Source organism: Cyanistes caeruleus, chromosome 11 (genome assembly GCF_971803275.1).
Source record: "Cyanistes caeruleus chromosome 11, bCyaCae1.hap1.1, whole genome shotgun sequence".
In the NCBI taxonomy this organism is placed as follows: Eukaryota; Metazoa; Chordata; class Aves; order Passeriformes; family Paridae; genus Cyanistes; species Cyanistes caeruleus.
This window is the reverse complement of record NC_141711.1, coordinates 14,630,553-14,644,345: the sequence shown is the minus strand read 5'-3', so window position 1 is coordinate 14,644,345 and position 13,793 is coordinate 14,630,553. Positions and strand designations below refer to the sequence as shown.

General features: G+C 40.9%; 1 protein-coding gene across 13 annotated transcripts in view; it reads right to left on the bottom strand.

The window, feature by feature from the left end:
• The window catches only part of POC1A (POC1 centriolar protein A), a 94,585-nt gene that overhangs the window by 67,515 nt on the left and 13,277 nt on the right, over positions 1-13,793 (bottom strand). For all 13 annotated transcript variants that reach the window (XR_015274803.1, XR_015274802.1, XR_015274804.1 and 10 more), the window contains 3 exons: positions 11,692-11,825; positions 3,768-3,836; positions 2,377-2,472 (listed from right to left, as the gene is read on the bottom strand). Coding sequence is in view for 7 of the 13 variants with exons in the window: in XM_086845346.1 (XP_086701472.1) it covers positions 2,377-2,472; positions 3,768-3,836; positions 11,692-11,825 (299 nt within the window). In the remaining 6 variants the exon portion in view is untranslated. The remainder of the gene's footprint in view (positions 1-2,376; positions 2,473-3,767; positions 3,837-11,691; positions 11,826-13,793) is intronic.

Sequence of the window (13,793 nt, the reverse complement as noted above, 5' to 3'; positions counted from 1 at the left end):
CTTGCAATGAGTTGTAGGAGTGATGGTACCCTTAAAGAGCCCAGTATGATATATTTCTAAAAGACACAAGACATGACATTCACTTAAAAGAGGAGACTGACATGAGTGTGTAAGTTACTATGGAGCCAAGATCTTCATGCTCAGGTTATACTTAAAATAGCAAATGAAGCCATTTTCAGAGATATCAGTTTCTTTTTAACAGCAAAGAACATTTCAGATCAATTCTAAATTTAATCTTAACCTAGAGTATTCAAAACAAACTCTCAGAGGACATTTATTCTTCCCCTCCTAACTTTAGCAATTTTAACTGCCTTAATCCAAGGAGATAGTACTAGCTATATTTTTCAGTTCCCATGCTGCATGCCCAAGCCAAAGCTTGCATTTGAGTGGCAGTTCAAGAAAACTCCTTTGAAGTAATTTAGGACCTCAAACCAAAGTATGTTTCTGCTGCATGATTGAGCACAGATTCACTTCTCCCTCTGCAAATACACAGCACCTGGTCCAAACACATTACACCCCAGAATATCAAGTGCCCCGTTTCCTACAGGCTCAGAGCATCACTAGAGCAAACCCTTGTCAGCCACCAGCACATGAAGCAGATTTGCCTGTTAGTGGCACACAAACAGCTGGCCCCAGCAGCATCTATTGGATGTTCGGCCACGTAAACCCTCTTCCACAGGGGAACACTTGTGTTGGAGGGACACATGTTCAGGGTGGTTAGTCATTGTTCAAGGGATTTGTTCAGCAGCTCTCTTCAATGGACATCTTAAGAGGTTTTATAATGAAAATCTAAGTTTTAGAAGAGCTCAAGCCTTTTCTTCCTTTCTTTAAATTACTACTGGATAATATGTTCTAGCAATACGAGCAGCACAGGAGAGAGTAAATTTACCATCATTTCCCATTAGCAGATACCTTGTCTGTATTTTTCAAGCCATTCACTGGCATGTTACAAACGAAAAGTGTTATTTTTCTCCCAGAAAGGATGTATCCATGCTGTATTTCAGCCCAGTATTACACTATGCCATATTTTAAATTAAAGCAGATAGAGTTCAAAGCTAGACCAGTTCAATAGGCTAATAAACAAAGAGGTCATTGGACTGATAGTTTCATAGCCTGCATAACTTTAGAGTTAGAACACAGGAGAGGAGGAAAAGGAAGAAGTCAGATTTAGCCAAAACTAGCCAAGGATCAATAAACATTTTCACCTCCTTCTTTCTGTGACTGCTTCCTCCCATGCTCTCCCACTAACCCCACACTAACCAACCTCAGACTTTGTTTGCTTTCTTTACACAGCACTCACATAGTAGGGCATCAGGCTTAGAGCTACAAACTCAAATCCTGTCCATCCCAAAATACCATGGCTATTCCAATATCTCCAGCAATGGACTGAAGGCATATTAAATAAAAACACCACTGTGTTTGAGGGATAACTTTAGTACCCCAGTAAAGATCTAAACTGATATGGTCAAAGACACTGCCAAAGAGCAACAGACATTGGCTAGAAGTTTGCCCTTCAGCTGGGGAAATGCCACTTATTCAGACCCCTGGTTCCCAGAAAGCCTTTCAGCTTACAGCTCATGCTGAATGAGATTAACCAAAATCCAGCCATGGCAGTAACATACAGCAGATTCCTCTAAGTATCCCCAAACGTATCAAAAATATCCAAAGATTGACAAGACAAAATAAAGACGTTTAAATGAATCATCACCACATGCAAAAATTACAGCTTGTACGGGCAGCAGCTTTAAAGGGTCACTTTTGTAACAGCCAACATCACTGAATTACTCAGTTGCTGGATTTATCCTCAGGTACAGTCAGAACTCAGAGGTCTCAACACATGATTCAGGGAACAGATATGAACTAATGTCTCCAGGTATTTAGGAAAGAAGCTCCAGTACAATATGTCACCTATTTGTCATGTGTGACACCTACGCACAGCAATTTTTTTTGTCTTTGCTGACTGTCAGTGAAAAGATATCGTGAATTCTATTTTCAGGACTGACAGCAGCCTGAAGGATTCATATCAGCTAGCAAAGCCAACTTCAGTTGTTGCTTACATCTGGTTTTTTTTTGTGAACTATCATTCATGTCATTATGAACCACACATTCCTGAACAGGGGCTGTAACTAAAAGACACATCTATACATGCACTAAGTTTATCTTCCTTTTAAGATCATTATATATAATTGCCCTATGAAGAAAGTACAGTTAAACAAAAACAAACAATACAAGTTTAGATAAAAACCAGGTGTCTTGCAGCTCAAATAAACAACACAGAAAGCTGATTCTACAGTTCAACCACTTGAGTCACACACTCTAAGGCTGCACAAAGTGTACTGAAGAGTAACTCTCCACAATTACTGGTTGCTGACCTACCCCAGTACCATGGGTCCCATCCACACTGCTGCCATATTTCTGGGGTTTCACTACATCACCATAATCAGCATCAAAGTTAGTCTTCCACACCATCACCTGCAGAAGAAAGTTAACTCCATTAAAATTTCCCATCTAGGTTTACTTATAGGTCATATTTTTTCAAGCCTTCAGAGAAAAATCAGCAAATACACAAAAAATTCCCCTAGAAGAGCTTCGCCATTGATTAAATTAAGGATGTTGATTGGAAATATGCTGACAGACATTTATGATATATAAATACAGACAGTTTAACTGAGTTGTCAATGGGTAAGTGACCTCTTTCAACATTCTTTTCATCAAGAACATCATTAAACTGGAATGACCAAGAGAACTTCAAAGCAACGTGAAGAATACACCATTAAAGCCACAAAAATTTTAAAATACCACACTCATCACTATGACATTTATCAGCCACATCCCAACCAACCAGTCACTCTTTTATCACAAGACTCATTCAGAGGGAAAGGAGAGTTAGTACTAAGACCAGCATTAGAGTTCTTAAGTTAGTTTGTCAGCTGGACACCAAACTTAAATCCCACTTATAGGCTCTGCTCTCCATAACACAGTATTGATTTCAGAAAAGAGGCCTCTAACACATAAACCACTTCAACATATCAAGAGGAAATCCATGGAGTAAACCCTTCAGCAGTGACTCTACAAGTCTAAAAATGTTAGAGCAACTAATCAACAATTTCAGAGGTCTGAAAGACACACAAGAATCCAGTTATCCAATCTCATCTGGTTATCAGAAGGAGCATTTATTCTTCATTTACAAATTTGAATCACTGTTTTGCATGAAATCAAAGCATTTTTCTTTCACTGTTGCACGGTTAACCAATGGAATGGCCATTACATTGTGCAACAGGGAAAAAAAGTGATGTTCTTAGTAAATAGAATCTGTCTCTTCACAGCTAGCAAAGGTGCTGTTAAAGGTGGGCATTGCCATCTGGTCCAGCCTGGGGATTAAGAGCAGTACAACACAGCTCTTTGAAGACTGATGATCCTTACTCAGATCACTACTTTGCACTGAAGTCTGTGTGTATTCAGCAGGGTAACTCACACTGTGCTAAAACCAGGACATATTTGCAGCATAGGCTCATGCAACGGGCCTGTTTGCAGCTGGAATATTGAGTAAGGATTTCTTGGAAGGCTACATGTCTTACATTACCACCAAAAAGATTGGTTTTGACCTCCAGAGATGTTGTTAATAGAGCAGCAAGTCGTGTCAGCATGATCCAGACAAACTGGATAAAGGGTACACTTTTGCTTTCCCCATTGACAACACAGGACAAAAAGCAGCAGCTTTTAAAGAAATGTGAAGCTGGATTGTAACTCAGGAATGAATCAGGTACCTGTTCATCAGAACCTCCAGAAGCAAATAAGTCTCCATCTCTTGAAAATGCTACACATGTAGCTGGTCCCTGCAAAGACATTTAAAAGACAGGTTTAAAAAAAGACAGAAGAAAATGAGGTGTTACAACATTCCATTCATTACAGCTTTACAAGGTATTTATCATTTGACATCAGCAATCTAAAGGCAAAATTTGAAAAGCTCTTACCTGTCAGGTAAATGGGCCATAATTAAGATGCTAAGCTTGCTGGCAATTACCTTTCCCACACTTTTGACCCCAGTTTATGACACCCAGTTTTCAATAACCCTGGCAGAGACAGGAACAAACCAATCTTTACAGCACCAGGCTTTTTCTTGTTCCCCTCAAACATTCCCTCTCCACTTTAGAATTAGAAATTTCTAGAACTCCTGTTCACTTATTAGAAGTGTTGAAACTCTAAGGTTTTTGCATAGTAGGCTGGCTTAAACTGCTTTTCTTAGTAACCACATAGGAGGGATGCCAGTGTTAATACATCCAGGGTCATCTCTACACAGCACCTGCCTTGTGAAGAAGCCTCACGCTTGAAAGAGTCAGTTCTGAGAGACTTCAAATACTCAAGTGCTACAGCACACCTTTCACACCACACACCTATTTCAATGTGTTTTCTACCTTCCAGCAAGCGCACAGGAGGATGCACTTGGGAAGGCTGAGGCAGGAGCTCTAAGCTGCAGTTAAACAGAGCTCAGGAATTGCTGCGCATGTTCGAGCTCAGGCACAACAGACAAACTGTTCTGCTCAGAGTAAACAGCTGAGAACCCAGACCGTGGAGTTCTGTGTCAGCTGCTGAACACATTCCTCTGCAGACTGTTCACCAGCATGGGCAGAGGTCAGAATGAAAACTTTCAGAATCTGCCTATGGAGCTGACAGGCTGGGGAGGGTTGGGAGGAAACACCAAAAACACAACAAGAAAAGCCATAACAACCACCAGAAAACTCCACCATGTGATCATACACCTCCTGACAGAAGCAATTACCCCCCTTCAAATAAGATCATGTATTTCAGAAGGCCATTAAGAAGCTTCTCACCCTGTATCAAGTAAGAAGGAGACACAATTCTGAGTCCACATCTTTCCAATGGACATTGCATGGAAACCTCACACTCCTTCTTTGCCTTCTTTGTAGAAGCGAATTCAACATAATAAATCCTGAAGATAGATAAATACCCAAAGATTGCATGTGATAAGCACCCAGCTCTCACTGTAACCTGTCCCCCACTGTCCTGTGGGCTTCCAAACATGCTGGCACAAGCTTATGGCAGCAAAACCAGAACCTTGCTGGGCTCAATCCCATTGTGAAGAGTTTTAGCTTCCTTAAAACACATTAAGGTGTTTCCATATCATTTAACATGCAGGGATTTCAAAATGTTTTGAGACCTTCCCATAGCAACACCTCACTAGAGAGGACTTGCCAGGAACCATCCAGTAGCAGCAATTCCAAACCGCAGGCGCAGTCATTGGTGTGACTAAGCTCACTCACCTGACACAGCAATAACTAGGGTAGATATTTCAGACCAAAGACACTGCCATCAATCAGCTGAGACAAACTGTGCCTCTGCCTTTATTCCCACCCACCTACCCCGGTGTTCAGCTTTCTAATCACATGTCAGGAATGGAGGCTCTAAAAAAAATACGAAAGACAAGCAGTAAGAAAGAACAGAAACAACACCACAGCCAGAAAACTGCAGTGGTGAATATTGCTCCAAGATAATTGAAGTGAGCTTACAGAAGCTGCTCTTGGACTAATAAACCAGTCAGAGTTATGAGGGCAGAAAAAAATTTAAGATGAAGTGTTCAGGAACAAGCACAAGCAAGGAACACTGGAAAGGAGCAATGTTTCCTAAAAATATTTTTATCAGTCTAAATATTTCAGCGTATTTAGACAAAATCTAGTGAAACACTAATCACATAAAAACAGGCAATGACTCCAAAGTCATGGCATTCTGAAGGGAAAAAAAGTTCAACAGAACATATTCTTCCCAAAATAGAAAATTATATCAAAGACTGAATGTGCCTTTATAAATTGAAATAAAGGGAACAAACAAGTCTATAGACACAACACCCTCTACAGATTTGCTGACATAAATTAAGTAAAAAGTATTCCTGCTACATGCACTTCCAGAACTCTTCCAAGATACAAGTTTGCTATAGCAACATACAAATAAGAGTTTGCCAAATACTCTTGCAAGTTAATATTAACACACCAAACAAAAATAGAAAGCTACACTTGCCAGTTATAAGACACAGTCTAACTTCCATTCATCCCAGGTGATGAAGTCCTGGGTAACAGACATGAGATTGGAGAATGAAGAATTTAAACCTTCTTTTTCCCGCCCCCCCCCCCACTTTTAACTTACTGCTTGCATTAAGAGTAGCAAAAAGTAGCAGTTGCATATTCTTCTACAGAAGTTGTAGAGAGAATTTAAACTTATTTCCCATATAACTAGAACTTGTGGGATGCAGCAACCTTTTTCTACAGGATCACTCAGCTCCTCTTTCTGTAGCAGGATCAAATGGTCCTCTATTAGTATTTCCTGGATGTTCAGAATTTCCAGTCTACACCCCCAGTGCCCAAGGTGCTCCACACAAGCTGTTAGCACCAATCCCCAAACTCCTGCAGCTTCTTGATTCAGACTAGACAGCAAGCTGCAGGAAGAAGGGGTTGGGCAATGACATACGCCATGTCAGTGGTAAGGAACATTTCTATTTAATCCTCAGCAGGTCAATGTCAAAGACTGTCAAGCTTTTGCGCATGTCCAGTAGAGTTTGAAATTATAACAGCAGCTTTGGCAATATTGGGAGAGCTGCAGAAATTCTGAAGAAAAGTACAGAAGAAAGCAATAAGTCATCCACTGAAATTGTTGAGTGAGAAGAACATGGCCACTAAGCGATATTCAACTCATCTCCTCTGGTGAAAGAGTACCAGGCAAGGTAAAGGCAAGTCCCAGAGAGCCTTGGAATGGACAAACAGCTCAAACGCCTGCTGGAGCAAAGCAACCATAAAGAAAAAGGAAGCCACAGAGAAGGAATGATAACAGCATCAAATCTCATTGTTAGCTGCAGCATTGCCAGTGAACACAATTCAGGCAAGGTCAGATATGCATGGCATGGCAGCTGAAACACCAGGTGACAGCCCATTTCTAGCTGCATTCATAGGTGAGAAAGGTGAGGCTCAGCCTGTGACATAATTTATGTGCAGAGACAGAGATTACACCTTCTCCCTATTTTCCCACTTCCTACAAAGGAGGTTAGTGACCGCAAGGCCTTTATTGCCCTAGTACTTCACAGGTTGATCAGCTTACATAAAACATTACGTTTGGCTTTCAAAATAGATGGTCAGGCTATTCTGAATGACTTGGATGCATTAATCGCCAAGAGAGACAGGATCTGAAGCCAGGACACAGATTACACCACCAAGTGATTGGCAGGATGCTAATAGCAGCAGTAACTGACACATAGGTGACATAAGACAACAGGAATAGCATCCTTGAACACAAAGCTTTCAAGGGTAGAGATAAAAATAGATGTCTCTGAAAGAAATGCTTAAGAGAAAGGACAAGCATTTAGTCTGGAGAAATATCACTGGAGCCCAGACTCACACCTGCACACAGGCAGCAGATGAATGTGTACCATCCATAAATAATAAGTGGACAATCACAGAGAAATCCCTCTTGAACACCCTTTTGTTCTCCCGGAGCTGCTGGGCACAGAAGGCACATCACTTCAACAACAACAGGGCCAACACCAACAGGCAAGTCAAGAGAGGCCAGACTTTCAGACTTCAGCCAGGAACAGAGCTAACATTTTGGCTTCAGCGTAACAGAAGAAACAAGAGCCAGACTGGAGAGGGTCCAGGAATAAACCAGAGAAGAGTAGTTTAATGATGCACTGTCTGCACTATGAAAGGAGAGGCAGTGTGGAAGGAAGCTGGAGAGACAAGTGGGGTCAAGGATGCCAGTAGATTTTTACTTTTTTTGTTTCAGTCCTGTGAGAAGAAAATGCATAGTAGAGAAAAGCCAGGTAAGAGAGCAAGGAAAGTGCTAAGAGCTGGAATAAGACATATCTAGAGGATGCAAATAGTTTAATTAAAGGAGAGCTTCCTCTTCCACTGTCACAAAAGGAGATGTAGAAGTGAGAGCCAGTACATTCAGCCAAACTCTCCAGGAACAGACTAACTAGTGCAAAGAGAAACAGGAGACATGAGAGGAGACAAGGCCTGAGAAGCAAATCCAGCAGCAACCAGCACACTGGGATCCCAGCCCTGGCATCATCAGTTCTAGGCTTAAAAGAACTAAGAACAAACAGAGCAGTTACTGCCACTGTTGACAGTGCTTTCAGCTGCTTCCTGCATGGGAGAAGAGGCAAGTCACATAGGAAAGGGAGAAGGGAAAGGAACCAAGGAGAAAAGCACTGGGAACAGAGGTGGCAACGACCACAAGGATGTTTTCAGGTGGAATATCTCTGACAAGAAGTCCCAAGAATTCTCAGTACATTGGGCTTTGAAAAATTCCCAAGCAAGACTGTCATGTTTGCATCCTCCTTCACCAGGAAGCAAGGGCTACAACTAACATAGGGAAAATTTACACTGTCATCTTACAGCTGAATCTTCAGCAGCTTTAACTCCTGAAAGCTTCAGTCTGTAAAAACACAAGGCAAGGACAGAGAACTCCTATTTCCTTTTAAGACTCAGAAATGGTAGCCTAAAGTCAATTGCTTGTTGTTTGCAACACAAACATGTCTTTCTTTTTTGTTTGACTTCTTTGTAGCCTTGAGATGTCCTCACACTCCTCAAAGAGGACCAGGCCCTCACAGACATTTAATGCCACCCAGGCACTAGAAGAATGAGCTGGAAGCTGACAGAAAAGGAGCACATTTGTTTCCTGTGCACCTGCTCAGGAGACCTCATTCATTAGTCAGTGAGCAAAGCAGGGAGCATTTATCTTGCCCAGGTAGGTAAAATGTAACTACTTCATAGTTCAAGTCAAGGTTGCTTGAAGAATTGTAACTTTGCATTTTCTATTTATGAACATAACCATGAGATGTTTTCTAAATATTTACTGAGAACTTCCATTCCACTGAGGAAGTCAGTCTGGAAATGCTCTAATTAAACCACTCCAAAGGGCAGACAAGTACCATGTACATACCTGCTCTCCTCTACCAACTCTCTGGGGGTGGCTTAGGGGCCCCAAAACATTCTGTTCTTCAACAGTGATTCAGTACTAGAGGTGAATTTACATACCAAGCCAGTGTCTCATCTGTATGGAACTAGATAAGAGCACTTCACAGCTCAAAGCACTCCAGAACCAAAATATGCAGCACAATACAGAATGATGTTTTGCAGCTGCAAGATGTCAGCTCCAAGCTGCAAACTTCTGTCTCTAATGATCCTTCTGCTACAAGGGGCCAGCTACATTTAATTAAAGACAGCAATGTAAACTTGGCCAACCTCCCCGTGTAAACTACAGCTAATCAGCTGCTAACAAATTCCTGGCACTCCAGTAGTTGCGTCAAAGTATGCCTAAAGGACCTTAAGGTATTTTTTCCTTCAAGTGTCCACTTGCATGCAGCCTTCCCAGAACAATGTAACAGCAGCCAGCTGTCAAACTAGGAACAGAGTGTCAACCACAACGTTCAACCTCCAAAAGTCACAACTCAAGAACATCTTCAGAACAGGCTGTCCATCTGACTAACCAGCAGCACTCGCTTAAAAAGGCAAATCAACTTCATGACCAAAAAAGTCCACACCACTTTGTTCTCAGCCACTTGGGGATACTGACACAAATCACAGTGATAAAAGAGGGTACAAAAAAGTCCATCATCATTAAGTAACCTGGATTTATCTATAAGCAGACCAAGCTGGAAAAGCAGCCAGTGCAGGAATCCACCCCAGTGGATCCACCCCTGGTGACAGCACAGCCTTGGCCACTGACAGTGGCTTACTGGGAACAAAGTACAAGTTGCCATATTCTTTTAGTGGAAAAGCAAGGTAACTGTTCAATCAGGCAGTAAAAGAACCATCCCACAACAATACAGCACATTCCAGACAGAATTCCCCCAGAAGGGAATGCCAGGCAGGACTATGCCAGGACTGGTTCCAGAGGTATCTCAGTGCAATACCCTTAAAGACAACCAGAAAGCCCTACCAGCCACTTCAATATTTGTTTCCAAAATGAAGGAGCTGTAAATGCCACAACAGCAACTACCCTTCAGCTGTGCCAAAGGCAAAGCATTTCCAGTGCCAGTAGATGCCCAGGAGAAAGAGGCAGACAATGTTTTACTGATCTGAAGCAGGGAGGAGGAACAGGGAGCTTTAATTCTACTTTTGAATAGATGATCCACAAACTGTTCTGTTAAAGCCTCGAGTTAAGTACAACATTAGCCTAAAGGGACTTCCTATTGCTCATTCTGAAGACCTCGATCACCATAATCAGTTTTGGACCCTCATTCAGTGCTAAACTCTTTTTTTGTGCTACTGCAGTCAGTGAGGCACAGCTAACAGCTCAGATGGGAGAAAAATGGCAAGCAGGTTCAGCCTCCTGCTGAACCATAACCAAGCACATCCCTTCCTGAGGGAAGTGGGGAAAGTGTAAAGATTTCCCGTTCTTCCAACACTTACCCTTTTCCAGGAAGCTGCTTCCCAAGTTCTCACTTGGCAGATTAACACAACAGACAAATACTAAAACAAGATTAAGGCAACAGAAGTTTTGCAGCCCCTATCTGATAGGAGTATCCACTTAGTCCAGTTTTCCAAGAACAGTTTTATACAGCCAAGGCTGACATGTTGGGATAACCAGGATTTGTTATCTCTTCCCCATTCTTTTAACAGTTGAACCCTTTGGTCAATTTTAATCAATGCTCTACTTCACAGAAGATTTAAGCATAAGGCTTTCCTATTTTTTTTCCATTAATATTACAAAAAGAAGAAGAAAATTTTATTAATATATAGCAAAAGAGAAGTTACTGAAGAAACTTGACCTTTTTAGACATCAAACAAGGCAGTCACTAAACAAAGCCACAAGAAGAAAAAATTATCAGTTTTACAGCTTACAGAGATACCAGTCTTGCCCACAACAATCCACATCATCTCCAAAAAGCCTCAGGCTGTGGTTTTCCCCTGACAGTTTTATTCTCTAAAACTCAGCCCCCGCTTTAAAAGAGATGTAAGTGGGTTAAGAATTTCTGTTCTCTTTGTCCCTTTGGAAAGGGAACCCTTAAGGCAGTCCTGCTTCTTCACACCCCACTCTGCATGGACAATGAAATTAGTCTATTTATTTTCATTTCAGATCTAGAAAGAGAGCTCCAAGCATTCATAAAATTAACCTTACAAGCAACACATCCAGCAGCATAATACTAATAGGCCAATCTGTTAAACTTAACCAACCAGCACCATTTTATCACCTTCAATTGTGTGATTCAGTCCATTAACAAGATGTTCCCTAATCAATCCCGAAATAGATTTCCTCTATTTTACTGCTACTGTTCTTGAGTCTCCTGCCAAATGAACAGCATTTATCTTCAAAACACCTGTGTCAAGGGGCCAAGTGTTATTTGCAGCTCTCTAGAGAGGAAGGGAGACAGAGCTGCACTACAGAGTGGCTGGCAGGGTCAGTCAGTCTAGGGTGCTGCTCTGAGTTCCTTCTGCCTTAAATTTGAATCCTCAGTATTGGAGCTCACTTTTAGTCTTGCTTTCTCATTCTCTCCATTCCTGCCTTACCTCCTTCCCTTCAAAACAGTGATGATCTCAAAGACAATATATTAGCATTATAATCATGATTTTACACAAGGAAGTTTTCAAACAATTTTTGGTCAAGAAGAATGAAAGTCTCAAGCATGAATTTGCTCAGTTTATTATGAGTCTATACTTCACTGTAAAAAAGGCTTTGCCTCACCTGGTGACCATGAAGAGTATAGAGAAGTCTTCCTTCTAGCAAGTCCAAAATCTTAAGAGTTGAATCACTGGAAGCAGTAACCAGATAATTTCCAGAGGGATGAAAGGAAAGACTGTTGACCACAGAGCTGTGCACTAAGGACGGGAAAAAAAAAAGTGTAATGGTCACCAAGACCAGTTTACATAAGCCCAAGGCAAAATAATAAAATAAAGCACAAGCACATTCCAATTTTCTGTTACAAAATTTAGCAGGAAAATTATCATGGGGGAAACATTGCACAAAAGCTCTTCAAAGCACTGGAGAACAATAACAGTAACTCAATTCTTGTAAAAATAGGCACTACTTTACTGAAAGGAAAAAGGAAGCTTTGCCAATTATTCTGGGAGATTCAATGCTACAAAAGCTTCCAGTATAGCCCCAAAATGTACTGTATGTACAAGTGAACTACAGGATTCTGTGAGAGCACTAGGCATTGATGTACTTCACTACTGTGGAGCTGCTGGTCTCACTCTCAAGTCATCCCAGATGAAAATCTGTATGTTAAGACACTGAGAAGACTGAAATTGCAATGGAAGACACTCAGAGTTGACACTGCACAGCTTCTTTTGGTTCACTATCTGACTCTAGCCAAGACTGGGGTTAAGAGAAGCTAGGAAATAAGAGCAACTTGAAAATGGTCCAGTATAAGCATTATTTCCTCAGACATCCTATTTGTCTCACCAAAAATTTAAAACAAATACAAATAGAAAAACTATCAAGACTGTGAACTTGCAATAAAGCCATTTTCCCTGCATGAAGATGAAGCCCAAGATTTATTTCGAAAAAAGCTAAAGAAAATGTTCTTAGGAAAAAAGTCAAACTTCACTGAAGTTCAGTATAACATTAAACATTTAATATATGACTTTTTTCCCTCCCCGAACTTTTACAAAACAGGCTATTGAACATATTTATTTATGAGAACACGCAGTACTTCACATATGCCCAGCTTCCTGAGCGTATGTGACATTAGAGAATATTAATATGCCTGAGGAGGGATTTAACCATCCAATTATTCTTAATTATACTATATGCCCTCCAAATGTTCTGGTATCTCAAATCTACTACTTCTGATACATCACACCCAACTAAATTTATGTTCTGTTGAGAGTTTACTGTGCATTTTGAATCCACACTGCATGTTAAGAAACCCTTTAAAATACCATTTTAAATATATTAAAACACCAAATATTACTTTTTGCATATGTGGATTTCAAGCATATAGCTGAAATAACCTCGTTCAATTGTAAAACAGAATGCTTCTACTTTAGAAATTCTCAGGAACACTAAATAGCTAAGTTCTGGAAAGAACTCCTCTTGGCCAGAGTTACAAAACACAGAAGAAAACCTTAACACAGGTAACTTCTAAACTGTTATTCTGCTGGTGAATACTGTCTCTATCACACAGATAGATCTTCCTCTACCCCCAACCCTGTATCATGCTATGTACTAAAGGAAAGAAAGGTCTGTGTGGAGTTTTTTCTTATGGTGTGATAAATATCTTTCTCCCTTGAAAATCTTATTCTGAGTGATTTGTAATATTCCTCACCACCTTAGTGTCTACATTCAGATAAACGTAAATTTATCTTGTCAACTAAGGAAACTCCTGAAAGGAATCACATCAGAAATAGACAAGGTTAGTAATGTATCACATCTTCCAAGTTCCAGATGGCAAATAAAGTATTTCCAGCTTCACAAAAAAGCTTTTCCATAATGGAAAAAAATCACAGACTGTGGCTGCATAAGCAGACACAGCTTCTGTGCCCAAGGACTTCTTGGCTCTTGTAAACTCAGAGGAAAGTTCATCTCTACTGTCAGAGCAGTTCATATCTCCCACAAGACCGTTCATAACACCTCTCCAAAAAGCATGCCAACACATCCTGCCACCTCAGTTGATTTCATGCTGTAAACACTAAATCCAGTGCAGCACAAGGTGGGATCTCCCAGTGACTTGCTGCCAGCCAAGCCCTAGCAAAATAAGAGCTTGTTAGGGGACTTAAACATGTAAAACTGAGTCTTCCCACCCTGCACAAAACTGTCCCAAGCCCCACAACACTTCTTTTATG